Source organism: Ursus americanus, chromosome 31 (assembly GCF_024610735.1).
Source record: "Ursus americanus isolate L20-20 chromosome 31, mUrsAme1.1.p, whole genome shotgun sequence".
Classification (NCBI taxonomy): domain Eukaryota; kingdom Metazoa; phylum Chordata; class Mammalia; order Carnivora; family Ursidae; genus Ursus; species Ursus americanus.
Genome location: NC_142157.1, coordinates 15542080 through 15559934, shown reverse-complemented (window position 1 = coordinate 15559934; position 17855 = coordinate 15542080). Strand labels below are relative to the sequence as shown.

At 46.2% G+C, this 17855-nt stretch overlaps 1 protein-coding gene across 16 annotated transcripts in view; it reads left to right on the top strand.

Moving 5' to 3' along the window:
- The window catches only part of KIAA1217 (KIAA1217 ortholog), a 703566-nt gene that overhangs the window by 536575 nt on the left and 149136 nt on the right, over nucleotides 1-17855 (top strand). For 9 of the 16 annotated variants that reach the window (XM_045787000.2, XM_045786992.2, XM_045787038.2 and 6 more), the window contains one exon: nucleotides 13528-13608. The exons of the other annotated variants lie outside the window; for them this stretch is intronic. In XM_045787000.2, coding sequence (XP_045642956.2) covers nucleotides 13528-13608 — 81 coding nt within the window. The remainder of the gene's footprint in view (nucleotides 1-13527; nucleotides 13609-17855) is intronic. 16 annotated transcript variants of the gene reach the window in all.

Genomic DNA, 17855 nt, shown 5'->3' with positions numbered 1-17855 from the left:
GGGTGTTGGAATGTGCGTGCCAATGTCTGAAAGCCATTAAGGAAGATGAGTCACTTGCTGGACGCATTAAACTCCTGTCGATTGTGAGAGCTTCATGGAGAAAGAAAGTACCAAATGATTTTTCTTCTTAAAAAGAATTGAATCTCTCTCCTGAGTAGAGATTGTTGGCAAGTTCATGTGCATCATGGTCAGCAGAAAAGAAATATAAGCAGTAATGAAAAGCTTGTGGACTCAGAATGCCTTTTAGCCCCCAGAGCTGAAGAGCAGGTCTTTGGGGAACGATGTCGAAAGGATGCAGAATGGGGGCATGAAAAGAATTCTGGTCCTGGAGGAAAAGCCAGGGAACAGAAAATGAAGAGATGAAAGGCAGGCACATTGGGTGGTTACTCTTCACCCCTGGATAAGGTGGTGGAAATTGCTTTTGTTTCACCCCTTAGCCCCCAAATAATTTTTTTTTTTGTAAAGAAATAGAAGAAAATATTTTTGAGGTAACTCATTACCTTTTGGCTTTAGGCCTAGAAGCCTCAGAAGTTAAAAGTAATTTTATATGCTGCAGATGCTTCCTGGTTTTAAAACTGTGACCTGGCTTCTAAACAATAATGACATCAACACTGAAGGATATTATTCTTCCATATCATGTAATTCCAGTAGCAGCTGTGGGGGAATCTTTACGAACTTAGGGGGAGGGGAGGCGGTCCGATTTAGATCATGAACTAACCGAAGAAAAGATATTTAGCATGATTTCCATTGTATGTAAAGATTAATTTGTATCGTGTTCTAGTTCAGAGACAGTACAGTAGATAAACCTGTCTGCGTGTTAGTATTTTTAAAAGGTCTGGGTATTGATTACAGACTTTTGATGTGTTTTCATGACCAGATCAGACTACCCAAGCCATAAAAACACCAGTAATTAAGAAAAAGTCTCCTTCAGAAGAGAATCAAGGGAACTCTGTTTCCATTATTTAATTTTTGACATCTCTGGAGGGATGCAATAAACTCTTTTTACCCATTAGTCGTTGACGTTGAAATAGGATATGAATTTCTTCTGTGGTATGCTAGTGAGTCTCAGTTGTATTCATGTGAGCATGAGGTTAAGTGATAGAAACAAAAGGAACTTCATAGAACCTTGTTTCCAAATCCTGTCCTCCTATATTCATTGGATCTAGCTGACAGTAGGTAGGTGACTTTTATCGTTGATCATACCGAATGGGCCGTGTATTTCAACTGTTACTTTTTGGAAGAATGGATATGTGATTCTGGAATCCAATTCTGGCTTCCTGTCTGGCTTCCTTTCTTCCCCTCTAGAATCCTCATTTTGTTCCCTGCCTTGGGCTTCATCTTTTTCTAGAGTTCTGGAAGTCTCTATAACCTTGCCCTTCCCAGCACAATCCAAGGTCACTGGATGTGTCTTCGTGACTGTTTGGCCATTTGACAGTGTTGGGCGAGTGTAGGTGGGATCCACCACTGTGCCCGGGAGACACACCAACAGAGTCTCACCCACAGTCTGAGCCTGTTGCCCAGTGTGAAATGGGAGGTTCATCCCGTAGAAGAAGGGGAGCTGGGGAGCCGGTGAGAATACACCTTGGGTCTAGGCTCATGAACTCATGAAAAGCAACGAAGTAAGGAACAGTTGCCTTCGCACAATTTATTTCATTTCTGGATCCCTTTTTTGCATCCTATCAGAATCTCCTCTCCACAGAGGCTCTACTAAATTATTGATACTAAGCCTATCTGATAAGGCTGCTGTTATATCTCTGCCCAGGGGTCTCTGCACTTTTAATAATGGAGTCTGTCCAAAGCCCCTGCTTAGCTAATCAAGGAGCTGTGGATTTGTAGGGTTTGGCTGGCAGGTTGGTGTAGTGTTCCTGGAACAAGATGGCTCCTTAGTTCCCATAAAATCACCCTCTTCCCGCACAGCCCAGCCACCAGCCGCTACCCTGCCCGCTCACAGAGCTGACCCTTGTCCTTGTGATTAATAAAAAGGCTAAGAGTCTATACATGCTGGTGGCTGGTAACATGCTAGGAAGACCTGTGCTCTCCTGCCTGGGAATATAATGCAGCCCAAGGCTAGGAATGGGCCTTCTGGTCGCCCTGGGATTGGATCGCCGGCCTAGCTGGGCTGTTTGGCCTCATCCCAGGATGGCGAGTGCTGGCCATCAGCAGGACTATTCTGTGTGGACAGTTGAAGCTTGCCTTCCCCCTCTGCTGCACCATTTGCTCCACTGGACTGGGAAAGAGGGCAGTAGACAAATCTACAGCGGAGCCAAACGTTGGATTACACCTGCCCCGTAAGTCTCTTCAGCTGATTTAAGAGCTGCATTATGAATGGGGAGGAGAGGTGGACTCACTGAGATAATCCTGGAAAGAGAGATCCCGTCCATAGGAAGTTGGCCTTCGTTCCAGTGTCCCACATGGAATAATCACGGGCCACATTGTAGTTTTGCATTTCCGTGCCATTAATTGCAAGGTGTGTGTGTGTATACTTAAAGTATCAACTGAAAAACGGTGCTTACCCTTCTCAGAAACAGGCTCTGATCTGCCTGTTTTAGACGATGGTGGCCAGAGCACCACCATTCCATTGAAAATATAATGTTTTCTTAGGCCAAAGTCAAATGCTCTATCTGTTTAAACTCTGTCCTCCACGCTGAATCTGAAAGCTCTTCAGTGACATCTCAAAGTCAGCCCTGTATTGAGAAGGTCATTGTCAAAGCAGGAGTAAATGAAGAATCGAGGTTATTCTTGCTCCGCACTCAAGCCTTCAAAGAGGAGTTACCCTTCCCAGGGGCAGAGGAACCGTGCTGTGCTTTAGTTATGCGTATGCGAGTGGGATTTATTAGCTTTGGGAATGAAGGAGAAGGTCATCATGATACTTGGTAAATTATGAGAGGGGGTCAGAGGGTCAAAAAGAGGGAGCTTCCCTGCCAGACATTCCTGGCTAAGAGTCGAAATACCATGGAGCAAATAGTTTGAAAATTATGAGTGACCTTCTCAACTTGTCCTAGACCCTCATGCCTGACAGTGCACACCAAAGGCGGGAGGATAGCTCTGCAGGGATTTGGGGGTGGGAGGATGGTGGCTGGCCAATTTCTTGGGGGGTTCTACAGTGCGTACTAAAGGGTGAAAATAGTGTCAAGACCTCCTTTAAAAGCTCTAGAATGACCCCGTATTAGCTTCGCATCAGCCTCAGACCCACAGTGGCCTCCCAGGTCTTCCAGTTGGAAGGGGAGAGAGATGTCCCATGCAGGGTGTGTTCAGACCAACAGGGAGTGCTCATCTCAATGATGTGGTTTCCTCTTCACTCCCTGACGGAGGGTCTCTCCTTCCCCTCACTCCACCTCACAACTACTGAAGCAGACATCCTTCAGAGGAAAGAAAAAAACTTCCCCCCATGGGGTTGGCATTCCAGGAGTGCACCTGCCCGCTGGTCTAAAGGACACGAGATGGGACCATCTAGGTAGATGGTCCAGGTGGAAATGCCTGGGCACTCATAGTGTCACCCCAACACCCATTTGGAGCTCGCTTCTGGTGGAACACTGCCTTCACAATGGCACTGTAGTTTGCTTATGAGCTAACGATTTCCCTTTTCTTTTCTCTGTCAACATCTTCCTCGCTGTGTTTGTTCTGTCCTATATTTCCAACTTACTTCTGTGAAGTTTTGATGGGAAGAGTGTCAGGGAGGTTCTGCAGTAACTTTTTTTTGCACTTCTCCTGGAAGGGGGTTGATAATCTTAACTGGTTTTTGAGAGCCTTCTGATGGCCCCAGCCAGTGCCCCGCTGATCATTTTTGAACTGTGATTTGCACCGCAGCTCCAGAAATTTCATCCTGAGGATGCTCAACAGGAGCTATATGACTTTTAATCCTGCTGAGGGGTTCATTTCTCTCTCTGGATCTCGCTCTCAGTTTTTCAGCATAGGGCCAGAGGCTCTTCGCGTACTTGGAGACTGTTTTCAACTTTTTGCTCCTGCTCTTTCCAGGCAATTAGCAAAGTCTGTTTAATTGTTGAATTGTTATGTGCACACACTCTATTTTAATTCATTGTATCAGAGGGATGCCTCTTTTTTTTTTTATTAAAGATTTTATTTATTTATTTGACAGAGAGAGACAGCCAGCGAGAGAGGGAACACAAGCAGGGGGAGTGGGAGAGGAAGAAGCAGGCTCCCAGCGGAGGAGCCTGATGCGGGGCTCGATCCCAGGACTCCGGGATCACGCCCTGAGCTGAAGGCAGACGCTTAATGACTGAGCCACCCAGGCGCCCCATCAGAGGGATGCCTCTTACACATCTTCAAGAAGAACTCCTAGAACCCAACCTGTTGTTTCAAAAGATTGAAATCTTTACTCATTTTATGAACAAAAAATTTACCTGGATATTAAAAATGACAGCAAATAGCATTCCTCCTGCTGGAAGAATGTATGAACGCTAGTAGCTTCAAAATCATGCCAGAGAGCTATTGCTGGGTGTTTTCTTTTCTTTTCGCTCCATGACAGATTATTTTCCTTAATTGCAATGTTAAAAATACTAATTTGTAATTATAGCCCCAGTTATGTTGTATTAATTATAATTATAATGTTTTATCACACAAACTAGCAACTGATGATGGCCCTTGTCTGTTTAAATAATATCAATCTATCTTTGAATTTAAGAAATGGCACTACTCGCTTATCTAATCGACGTTAGCGGTGAAATGGAACTGTCAAGAAGAGTATTTGTGTACGAAGGCATTTTTATCCCAATAGAGCTTATAGCTTTCACTATAATTTTCAACCCCAAAAGTATATTTGGCTGTTTCTGGGGATTGATAGGCCAGAAATGGGAAATGAGGCCAGGCTCCAGCACTGAGCTCTTGGGTAGCATGGGCTGAAGAAGGCAGAATTGTTGGCTGAGCCCAGTGCCTGGAGCTCAGCACACCTGTGGCAGCAGACAATTGCAGATCGAAACAGCAATTTGCCTTGGAGTTGGGAAGGTGGCAGCCCCACAGGCAGGTGGGACTTAGGGCCTCAGGACGACAAGTCTCAGGGCCCAGGCTTCCAGCTGGGGTTGCGGATGCTAGCATCTGCCACCATAATTCTTACTTGCTCATGAATTGAAGCTGTGTGTTGAAGGTCTTCCATCCCTGCAGCTAAGTGGCCTGGAAGTGGACAGAACCAGACTTCATCCTTTAGCAGTCGAATATTCTAGGAACTCTGGTCTGTGTGTGCATGCCTCCAGCTCCTTCTCCTTAAGAAAAACACAACTACTTTCTTATTATTAAGAGCTTCACGCTCAACAATGCTTTTGTCCAGTTCACCTCCTTTGCCCTCCTTGGTGACGTTGTGAGGTTGGCGGGATGGTTGTTGCCATTTGCAGGCGTGGAAAGTGAACCTTAGTGGTTGAACAGGCCCAATACAAAACCTAATGTCAGCCTAAGTAATTCATTCAAAGCAGAGCAGTGAATGAGTGCTGACCCTAGCTTTTGTACCCAGGTTCTTCCCACCTGTGCTTGGAGCTCTGGTCCTTCCTCAGAAAGGACTATGAGTGGAGCGCTCTGGTGTGGTCAAGGATGTTAGGAGGCAGTATGTCTCTAGGGCAACCCAAAGCTAAGGTCTGCCATAGAGGTTGAATCTAACTCTTCATTTTACACATAAGGAAATTGAGGACCAGACAGATGCCTAAGTTACATTGAGTGTCCAGAGAAGCCTCTGGAACCCAGACTCGGACTCTCTGCCCCGTGTTTTCTGGACCACTGAGCCTCATGTCTTCCTCATAGAGTGGCGCCAGCCAGTGTTCTGCAAACGCCCCATTTATCTCACCTCTAACCATTATGGAAACTTCTGGAGTAGATGCGGTGTGATAAGGCCATGCTTCCCCGTGGTCGGTAGGGGAAGACAAGATGCCTAGAGGTATCTTTCAGCCGGTCTGGGTGGTGTGCATCCCCTTGCCTGGGGGGCAAGATGGCTGAGATCTTAGAGATTCTAGTCCCTGTGACGATTTTCTCTGGGAGAAGAGGGAGGATCAGAAGTGCGGTGCGTTTCCGACTGGTTTCGGTAAATGATCCCATTTTTTATCCTACCTTCCTCCTTATTAAAATTCAATTACCCCCTCTCTCTTCCCTATTAAAATTTGTACCTTTAGTTACATCGCAAGTGCAAGAAGGCTGCTTCTAAACAAGGCCTGGCCAGGACTGGGGCGGGTGTCAGCGGACACTACCCCCAGCAGGAAGCGTCTCTCCCCTGCAGCAACAGCCATTGAAGCAAGGATGAAGTGTATCACAAAGGTCTGGAATGAGGGAGAACTAGAAATCTGGGGTTCAGAAGCCCCCCCTTTTTTTTAGTTTTGACTATTTTTGTTTCCCTTGAGTTTAGTGTTCAGGGGAGGAGGGTTTTGGTGGAAATTGAAGGGAAACCCTGCCAAACAGAAATTCCATATCAGATGGAGATTTTCCTCCTTCCAAGAAGGTGTGAGAGTAGCCAAGAAGCATTAAAGCGTGGGGGAAGTCAGGGTGATGGGTTGGAATGTTCTCGATGGAGCGTGAGTGGGGGCTGGGGACAGTCCTGCAGGTTGGCTGAGGAGGCTGATGTGAGCTTTGGGGAGTTCCTGGCTTGGCTCCTTGGACCTGAGGTAGTTTAGGGACAGGAGGTAAGCCCTCAAATCAAGCAGGCTGCCGAAGCCAACGCTCCCTGAGCACCAGTGCCTCCTTCCAGGCTTTCTGTTCGTTCTGGAAGTGAAGTCTGAGCACTGGAGAGATCCCTGCCTTCCTGGTGCTTATGTAGGGGGTGAAGGGCACAGATAAGAAACAAGAAAGTAAATGAAATATGTAGTGTGTCAGGTAGCATTAAGTGCTATGGAAGAGAAATAGGCAGAATTCTCAAGGAACTGCTCATCCCAATGTCCAGAGATTGCTTCTGCTTGGGGCCGTTCCCAGGTACCTGTCACCCTTGTGGAGCTGACCTGGCTTAACTCTTCCCAGACGTCTAACACTACGTGGGGCACTGCACTTCCTTTTCCTTCTCTGTCAAGCAGGAATGTGGGGGAAAGACCTCTTCGGAAAACCCCCTGAGATCTGTTAATGAGACATCGGTCCTCTTATAACTGGGTAGCCAATGCATTTTTTTTATCCTTATCCCTCCTTCCATTTGCGCGAGACCTAACCTTTGCAGATCTCTCGAAGGTCTGTTACATCCTTTCATCTCGTATTCTGTGAGTCGAGAAGGGTGGAGTTGGGAAATCCAGAACTGAAGAATGACTGGGGTTAATACTACAGTCTTTCACAGCTGCTGTGCTGTGGGCTGCTCCCGTCGGAACACTGGCCACAAACACGGCAGCGTGGCTGGAGCCCGGACTGGCCGGGTGTCTGCCCAGAGTGGGGCAGGTTTCCTTGCTGACCTTGCAATCTGCTTTTGCAGGCCGTGGCAAGGTCATAGAAAGAACTGTGTAGTCGTGTAAACCCACTACTTTGAAAGCCAGCACTGCCTTGTATGCGTAAGTCGATGAATATATTTCATTCTATGTTTTTTAAACATGAGACCCCCTACCTCCATTGGAGTCATGAGAACACAAGCACAGAGGTGCTCAGACACTTTCCTTGACCGCAGACCAGCACGGGAGGTGCGGCCGTCCTAACGCGAGGCACAGATTTTGCATTTTTCAGAACTTATCTCATCTCGTACAACAGAACTGTAATACAAATCTTATTATTACTATTTTTACCTCTTTAAGGATGAGGAAACTGCACATAACCCATGACCACGGCAGCATTTCCAAGATGAGGTGCCCAAGACGTTACGAGTTGAACTTGAGGCTCAAGGCTAGTTCTTTCCTTCCAAAAGTTACGCCCCCAACCGCTGTCCTAAATTCACTGTAGAATTACTTGGAATTCTCAGGAAATTCAAAATTCCTAGGATTTCTGCCCTGAATCTTTTTCTTTTTGAAATATTGCTGCTTTTTTGTTTGTTTACTCTTGAGAGTCTATCAGACTTTATCCTATGTTTTAAGGTTACTGTTAATTAACGTGGCTCACAAAGTCTCACGAGCTACCTACTTTTATTCCATCTTTAATATTTTAAACATTTTTAGAAAGGAATTATGTTACAACTGGGTCTCTCAACTGAGTTAATTTTTTTTCTTTTTACCCCAGATTACCTAAAATGGCTTTGTTTGGTCCCCAAGTTACTGGTAGAACTGTGTGTCTTTAGGACAGAATTCCTTCTAAGACGGTTTCCCCAACATTTGCTTTCGTTTTGTCCTTCAGTTTTGCGTCGTGGGGGCCACTCATTTTTCTTTCTTCAATGGCAGCTTCGTTAGACTTGAAGAAATCAACTCCCCGCTGTCATTGGTGTTAACGACACAAACGACAAACCCATTGTAGTTTTTTCTGAATGGTTACATACAAGGGACTCTGAGGCATTTTGAACAGTTGGATTGACTCAAAGCCATCAGTGTGGAGTGTGTCTTGTTTCCTCCCAAGTTTGGGATTTCAGCTGCTTCCTTCCCTCATGCCAAGGGACTGCATTTATCTTACGCCTTAAGTTCAAGGCGCCCCCTCGTGGTGCAACTGGTACATAGTCAATGTGAGAAAAAATGTTGACAAGCTTACAAGGGATAAAAAGGCTGTGCATTTAGATTTGATCTTCTTGTTCTTCCCATCTTTAAGGTTAGCAAATGAGTAAAATCTTGTTTTCTGATTTTGTTTTAAATTTGTCTCTAGCTGTTTCTATCATATCCGGTGCTTCATTTTGGGGGAGGGAGAAATGAATCAGAAAAGCAAGCCTAAATCCCAAATCCCAGGCGACTTGGAAAAATATTTTCTTTTTTTTTTAGTACAAAAGTAATACATGTGTATTCTAGAAATGCTAGGAAGAACAGATAAAGAGCAAAAATCATGCTCTCACAATCCACATGGATTAACATTTTGATGTATGTCCTATTTTTTTCCAGAAATATAGATTCAAGGAGAACCAAACACATGCTGTTTTACCTACCATGATTTTTCCCACTGAATTCTATGTGTGAATTTCATTGTGTGTTGTTACTGGGTTTGCCCCTTCATCATTGTTCGTGCTTTCTTAGGTTGGTTGGTTCCATTGTGTGCACGCTTGTGGGTTATTGTAGATTATTTCCTTAAAGTCAGTTGCTTGAAATAGAATGGCCAAGTCAGAAGGATAGGCACAATTTTAAGGCATTAGATACTTACTGCCTCGTTACTGTCAGTCAAGCATCTTTGGGGGAATGCAGTTGTTTTTAATAAAGGTTTCAAGTTCCCAGCATTTGCATTCTTCGTCTGTGCTAGGAATTGTGCCTCTTGGTTTCCGTGCCTCGATCCCATTTGAGCCTCATAACAACTATGTGAAGTAAATACTATTATTGTCCTCACTTCCCAGATAAGGAAAGTCAGGCTTGCAGAAATGAAGTGGCTGCTCTGTGGTTTCAAAAGCAGGGAGACAGAAGGCTTTCAGAAATTGGATACAAATAGCCCTTTGCATCCCTTGAATCTTGAACTAAGTGGAAACTAATACTGATCATTCTCCATTGGTAAAATAAAGAACAAGGGTGTTGGCAGTAAGAGAAGAGGAAGAGGAAATACGGGTCCGTAAATTTAGAAACATGAAGAAAATTCTAAGTTAAGGCTCTGGCAATTAGATCTTCTGGTTAGGAGAAGACACGGTGGACAGCTCAGTGATTACTGTATAATTACAAACTCTGGGGAACTCCTAATACAGACATGTTTTCACGAGATCTTGTCATATTTTTTCATGAATACATTTTCTCTGACCACAGTGAGTCTTCAGACTGCTTAAATTACTCCCGAATAGTCGACAGTTGACTAGAAGGAAAGTGTATCAGAAAATCTTCAATTTCTGGGCAAAACCAGAACCTTTTGCAAGCTTTTCAGTCTTGGCAAATCTCCAAAGTCCTTTGTGGTTTCTTCCTCTTTATGTCCCTTTCTCTAGCTCTCTCTCTCTCTCTCTCTCTCTCTCTCATTCTTACTCCCAAGGGAGCTACATTTCCCTTTTGCCATGTTTACAATACTCTTCTCTTTTCCTATTATTATTATGTAATTATCTTTATTCTAGAAAACTCAGACACAGAGCGAAAGGCATCTGCTTGATATCTGCTGTCCCTCATCTTCCCTGCTCAGGCTCATCAGCACTGTCTTTACTCTTAGGGAGGAAACTTTGGAACCTCTTTCTCTTCCTGCTGCACTTTGCCTTTGGAAGAGCTCTCAAGCACCCTTCCATGGAACAACCCCTCTGTAGTTTCCCTTGACCATTTTCCTCCTTTTATTTTTTTTTTTTAAGATTTTATTTACTTGAGAGAGAGAGAGCAAGCAAGAGAGAGAGAGCATGGGGGGGGCGGCGGGGGCAGAGGGAGAAGGAGAAGCAGACTCCCCACTGAGCAGGGAGCCCTATGTGGGGCTCCATCCCAGGACCCTGGGACCATGACGTGAGCTGAAGGCAGACGCTTAACCGACTGAGCCACCCAGGCAGCCTGACCGTTTTCCTCTTAATGATAGCCATTGGATTTATTAGGAGTCTTTGAAATAATCAAAACGTCCTTCTGTTTAATTTCTACGACATTGTTATGATTGCCACTACAGTTTTTTCCTTGAGGTGGCGAGGCTCGAGTTTCCCCAGTCGCATTCCCTTAGCCAGATGTAGCCTCGTGATGTCCATAAACTACTGATCACCGTTAAAATTCTCTGAAGTGACTTGTAGGTGCTCCTTCTCCGCCCACACTGATTTTTTTGGGGGGGGGGGAAGAATTTTCTGTTTTACGGTCGAATCTATAAATCAGACTTCCAAGCTCTACACACTTGATTTAACCAGAGTATGTGAGTGGCCTAGTAAGATCCGGTTTTCCCTCTCTGCTTCCTTACTGTGGGGCTCGGAACCCGTAGAGCTGCAAACATTTCGCCCACCTGTGGAACCTGCCGAGAACCGAGGAAGTTGTCTGTGAGCTTAATTTTGTAATCCTGGGGAAATGTACCTGGCATTCCAGAGCTCAAGTTCCTGTGGCCTCGAGTTCTGAAGCCCCCCCTTTTCTGTAGGAGCTTCTGCATCTTCTAAGAAAGGAAGGCCTCCTGGCTTTGCAGCACCCCAGGGTCCTTTCTTGCTCTGGGGCAGAGGGATCCTCCCGGCTTCTCTGTTTCCTTGACCTCCATCAGCGAAGGCAGGAAAAGATACAACCGCTAGAGCTGGTGTTTGTTCCAAGTTTGAAGCCTTTGACCACGTGCGTGTTTCTCCTCCCACTTTCTTGAGTTGCAGACAGTCCTTGGCCAGAGCAGCCGCTGGAGCGACGGTCCTTGTCCCCTTGTGTCCCGAGTATTCTGTTATTACTGTGGCAGGTTCCTCTGCTGAGAGTCCCCCTCTGGGAAGGTTGGGGTTTCTGCCCTCCTGACAACCTCTTTGTCGGGGCGCCGGTCTCCCCTCCCCTCCCCTGCTCTCCGTCCCCACACTGCACACAGCTGTCTCTCTCTCTCCTCCTGGGTTCTCTGTCCTCAGCCCATTTTATTCCCCGTGTCCTTGTGCTGCCCACTGTGGTTTTCTGCACCTTCCCCCTTGCTTGTCCGCAGCGGCTCTTCGAAGCCATCGTCCCGTTTTTATCTTGCACGTTTATTTATCACGTACCTACGGGGCTTTATTATTTGTGATCTACTCAGGAGATTTCTTTCCTAGTTGATGAAGCCTGTAAAGAATCGAAGGCCCTCCAGCAAGCCTCACCTTTCTAGGGAGAATATATTCACCCAGCAAAGGGCTTTTATGAGGTCAGTCTAGCTAATAGCTCTTCTCACGGTGTCACTCTTCTTTTCTCGTAAAAGCCCCTTCGAGTTCTTTTCCTTTTTATGTCCCACCTCTGAATGCATTCTGGGTAGACTGTTTTAGGACCGTTCTTGTCTGGAGACCTGTCTTTCGGCTTTGGGATGTCCCCATCTGTGTTCCAATGTTCTTTTTCTTACAGAGATTGGTGTCTGGTATGTGTGTAACTGCGTTCTAAATAATATAAAATTATGCAGAAATTAAAGAAATAGTCATATTATATATATGTATTATCTCTGTATCTATAATGGTGGGTTGGATCACGGGTATCATCTAGTTCAATTATGACGAGGTTTAGAGACCCCATATTTGTGGGTCGTTCCTGTGGACATATCCATAGGCACATCTGTAGGCACATGTAATGGATGATGGAGCCGTCAAGCCAGGATGTCTCATTGGCCAATTTTCCCCTTTTTTCTTTTCTTTTTCTTTTTTAACTGTGGTGGAATATACATGACATCAAGTTTACCGTCTTGACCATTTTGACGGGTACAATTCAATAGTGTAACAACATTTACAGTGTTGTGCAACCAATCCCCAGCATAATTGCAACTCTCTCTACATGAAACAACACCTTCCCACTCTCTTCTTCTCCTCCCAGCCCCCTACACCCATCATTCGACTTCCCATTACCGAATTGACTACTCTGGGCATCCCCTATAAGTGGCCTCTTACCGTGTTTGTCTTTTTCTGTCCAGATTATTTTACTTCATATAGTGCTCTCAAGGCTCATGCATGTTGTAGTATGTGTCTGAATTTCTTTCCTTCGTGAGGCCATATAATATTCCGTTCTGCGTATATACCGTATTTTGTTGATGTATCCATTCATCCGTTGGTGGACACGTGGGCTGCTTCCACTGTTTGGCCATCGTGAGTAATGCTGCTGTGAACATGGGTATATGGATATATTTCTCTGAGACCCTGCTTTCAAGTCTCACCGGCTGATTTTGGATTCAAGAGTAAGTCATTTGCTCATGGGGTTTATGGAAATTTTCATTTTTTAGAACACAAAGAATATTTTCCCACCAGGGTCTTTTAAAAACAATAAAGTTGTCCCCAAATTAATCCGTGGATCAATGAGAACAGAAATATTTAAATACTGACGTGGGAAGCAGAGTAAACCAAAGACACTCCATGGTCACCCAGACTTCCATGACAGAATTATAGTTCCCTCCATCGTAATCCTGGTCTTCTGTTCCTGTAAGTGTTTACGTTGGGTCTAATCATGAGAATCTTGTCATCCTGCGTGGCAGGGGACAGGCTCAGAGCACTGTGCTCACGGGCCAGTCTTCGTAGAGAAGTCCAGTGGCCAAGGCCAATCAAGATGGCGGGCAGGGGCACCCCACCCAACTGCACTCAGACTTAGGAAGGTATTTCAGTCTGGTTTGGCAAGCTCCCATCACTCCCCTGCAGCCTTGGGATAACCTCAGGACAATCGGCCCAAGGAACACATTTCCCATGACAAGGTGAGTTGAAATATGCCCGTGGCAAGATATTTTAGGGGAAACGCATTGCCAGTCAGGGTTTGCTTTCAACATTTCTTACTAAAATACAAGGATGGGACTGTCACCGTTTTCTCCTTCTTTGAGGGAGACAGGGCTTAACTCTGCTACATTTTCCTCATGAATGAAGAGATGGTCGGTCCATTCTGGTCAACCTGTTCTTTTTCTCTTCATGTTTTCACCCTTTTTCTTTTCTGTCTCTCTCTCTCTCTCTCTCTCTCTCCTGTCACGCAGGCTTTGCGGTGCATGCTGACCTCTCTTCAGGCAGAACTTGACATTCAGAGGTACTTGATGAGAATTGAGTCATCTCAGCGAGTTAGTACTCCACCTTTTCTTTCTCTGCATCGAGTTGTACCTCACCTCCTGCCTTTTTCTTGCGTTGCGTGTGGCATTCTAATCAGCGTCCGCCACTAAACCCGACCGCCTGTCCTTTTCCCCTGCTCCCCCAAGCCCTGACTTAAACCCATCAAAGCCAAATGCTTGCTGCATTCTCAAACGTGTGTGTGTGTGTGTGTGTGTGTGTGTTAATTGTGAGAGTTAATATTAAAGTGAACACTAATTGCATGCTTGCTTCGAAATATTTCATTTACTTTCCACAAACCGAGCTGTGCAACAGGCAGTGATGCGGTGCTCAGAGATCGTGGCACAGTCCTCTGCAGAGCGGGGCTCTCCATCAGGACGCCCTCCTCCCCAGCTTGCTCGAGGCACAGTAGTCACGCCGGCAAACCGAAGCTGTGTCATTCGGATAACCTCAGAGCACCATGGCTCTTCCTTCACTCAGCTCCGATGTGTCCAATGTCGGTCCAGACCATTTTACTGATGTGCATCTTAATAATATAAATGAAAGGAACAGACACATTCATATAGAACTTACTACATGCCGGCCACTGTTCCGAGTGCTTTGCAAGTACGAACTTCTCACAGCGACCCCTGGGGTGGGCATGCTGTGGTCCCCATTTTACAAATGGGGAAACTGAGGCACAGAGAAGTTAAATTACTTGCCCAAGGCCACATAGTTCTAATAAATAACAGAGTTGGGGTTTGACCCCGGGTAGTCTGGTCCCAGAGCTAGCTTTCAGTATAGTCTATTTACCCACAATCCTCTTGTCCTCTAGGTCATGATGGGTCAGTTTAGAACTGGAAAGGGTGGGGAGAGTTTCCAGTGCTTAGATACCTGGCTCTGTGTTGGACACTGTGCGGACTGACCCTTTGACATATCGCCACCCACATCCTTTTTGTCCCCCCAAACGTGGCCTGTTTCTTTCTCATCTCCTGAGCATGCACAGGTCTGAAGCATTTACTCTTTGCTGTGAGGCCTTCAATGCACAGTGCTTAGGAAGCAGCCAGCACACTGGCCTTTGTGCAAACGTGGCTTCCGTCCCATTCGGTCAGCCTTCAGTGACCACACAGACTTCTCTGTCTTTCCTTTTTTTTAAAAAAAAAAAGATTTTATTTATTTATTTGTCAGAGAGGGGGAGAGGGGGTGGGAGAGAGAGAGAGAGCACAAGCAGGGGGAGCGGCAGGCAGAGGGAGAAGCAGGCTCCCCACTGAGCAAGAAGCCCAATGCAGGACTCGATCCCAGAACCCTGGGATCATGACCTGATCAGAAGGCAGACGCTTGACTGACTGAGCCACCCAGGCATCCCTGCCTTTTCTTTTAATAAACAGTCTCATTGGTCTTTTTTGGGGTAACAAGCTCAAACTGGAAAGTTTCTACCCAAACACATAGACACAGAAATAAAAATTGGGCCAGGCATACTCTGGAGAATCATCGTCCTCCCCACACCATCTCAGTTACGATGGGGTGTTTACAAACCTCTGATGTTTTCCCAGTCATTCTTAATCGTTTTCACATTTCTTTTCTTTTTTCTTTTTTTTTTTTAAAGCTTTTATTTACTTATTTATTTGAGAGAGAGAGAGCGTGTGAGAGAGCACAAGAAGTGGAGAGGCAGAAGCAGGCTCCCCAGTGAGCAGGGAGCCTCACGTGGGACCCAAGCCCAGGACCCTGGGATCAGGACCTGAGCCAAAGGCAGACTCTGAACTGACTGAGCCATCCAGGCGCCCCAGTTTTCACGTTTCTATAATTTCTGTAATTCATCGAAAAGAGAGGTAGCTTGATTCTTTCCTTGCATGCATGTTACGCACTAAATAGGGGTGTAGATGGGATGAGGAATGCCACGTGGCTCCTGCTTTCAGCTTAATCCGCCACCATCTTGAACTGTGCCTTTCTACTTTCAGAACTGAGATTTGACTTCACGATGTGGGATTCTCCATCAAAAATCGTGCAGAGTTTGGGGTCTACCTCTATTCTTTTTTTCTTATGCTTAAAACAAATTCTCAGCACCAACTTTTTTTTTTTTTTTGATATATCAGCCAATAATGGGATATATGAGAATTTTTCAAGGGTTTTTTTTCAAGCATTTATACCCAAGTTACGATGACAGTGGTGTATTTTGGAGGACTGGGGTGTAATAAGGTTGGAAATTGATGTTCTTCCTCTCTGGTAAGAGAGTCACACTCGGCCTCTGAGGATGTCACATTCTCCGTTTAGAAATTGGAAGTAACCGTTTACCCGCGTCAGGCAGGTGGACACAGAAAAAGGTTGGTCGTAGTCTCTCCTCTCACGCAGGGCCCCCACAAGCGAAGGGACCCCCACAGGCCCGCAGGGAGCCCAGCCATCTAGAACCACCCCCATTTATAGTTGACAGATTCCTGCGTATTATTCCTCAGTGACCCCTCACCACACCTACATCAAGTACATACTCTGATTAGTTTGTGGAAGTGAGCGAACGTTCCGAGAGCCTTCACGTGGGGCTGCACTGCCCGTGCACAGCGGGACTGGGGTCTGCGCAGATTCCGCAAGAACAGCGTGAGAAAAGGAAAGGGGGTCTCTTTCCAGATCTTGCTTTCTATCTTCCCAAATGCTGATGTGCTCTCGTAGAGCAGCTCTAAAGGAAAAAAGAAACTTTAGCCTGAAACCAGAACTTTCACAGGTCTGTTTTCATTTGAAAAGCGTTCCGGGGACATTGGGAAGGCAGCTAGCGGTGGTGGTGGTGATGACGACGATGATGTGTGTGTGTGTGTGTGTCTGTGTGTCTGTGTTTGGGAATGTGAGTTGGAAAATATCAGCAAATCCTCCTTTCAGGATATCTCATCTTAGGAGGGTCTGGCCACAAGCACTTGGAGGCATGGTGGCCTCAGGCACCCCAGTGTCTGCCCCCCCCTCCCCCGCCCTGGCCCAGCTCCCTGGGGCCTCCCTCACTGTTGGGAGGGGAGGCACCTTCCGATCTCCCAGGACAGGCCCAGGGACTGGCCTCTGCTAGCAGGGAAGGCCTCTTCGGTTTCATAACAACACAGCTCAGCTGTAGGGGCCCCACTTCGGCCTGGATGTGGGGATGAACGTACAAATGGCTTTGTTAGGAGTCCTTCTCTGGGGCCTGCTTAGCACTCTGTGCTGTGCTGCTTGTCTTTTACTTGCAATTTCAAAGCCTGCTAGCAGGCCCCTTCCCTTCCATCACCATAATAATAGCAGTCCTGACTTGGACACCTTTTATCCTGAAGCCTTTTAAGTGCATTCCTGGCTCTCTGAACTGTTAAAGGCATCAGCAGCTTTGCTCAGGCTTCTCCCAATGAGGACATGAGGACATGAGGACGGCAGGAGCCCCAGCCTGTGAAACCTATTTGTTTATAAGGCACACCTTCTTGCTGCAAAATAAAGCAAGAGAGAGAGAGAGAGAGAGACTGAGTGATTGATTCAGGGCAGCTTGCGGTAAGGAGACCTCTACTTTAGGTGAATAAACTAAAAATCCAAAGGTACGATTTCAGAGGAGGAGGAGGTACAGCGAGCTCTGATTGGCTTGAACATGAAATTTACAGTCAGCCTTTCTAATACATGCGACATTTGGTGTATGTCCTGCAACCTTCTCGTCATGGCACAAAGTACTGCTTCTCACTCCTTCAGGAGTGAAATTATTTTCCTTGTTTGAAATTCTCAAAGTGCCATTGTTTTGCTCCTGCTTCCAGAAGGGGGACATCCATCCACGTAATGGACAGGGTCCGCAAGGAAACAGCAGTGTGCCTCCGTTGGCTTTTTATTTTGTATCAACTCCTTCACGAGGAAAGCAGGACACTCAATAAGATAGCAGGAGCGTGTGTCTGAAAGAGGTGGGGGGCTAAGCTAACGAGATCCAGATTTGAAACTTGCTGATGGTGTAACTTTCTATCCCCATGGAAGAACGCTGGAGACAGAGGGAGGCCAGCTCGGCCTTATCTTCTTTCAAAAGTCTTGGTCTGGTCTCGTTCGGGCTTTGGAGGGAGGTCGAGAGCAGCCAGTTGGAGGTGTTGCTCCAGAAAGGGAGTCTGGGTCATGTTACAGGTAGGACACCAGGCCGGCAGGTGGTGGGTTGGCCTCTAATCCTTAAAGAGGAAAAGGCTGACCCGGCGAGGGCCCCACGCCCATGTGCAGGGTAACCAGTTTTAGCTGGCCCTCTAGGCACAGACAAACGTCTTCAAGGAAAAAAATGAAAAAACAGACCATCTACACCCTGCAAAGGGGTTGAAAT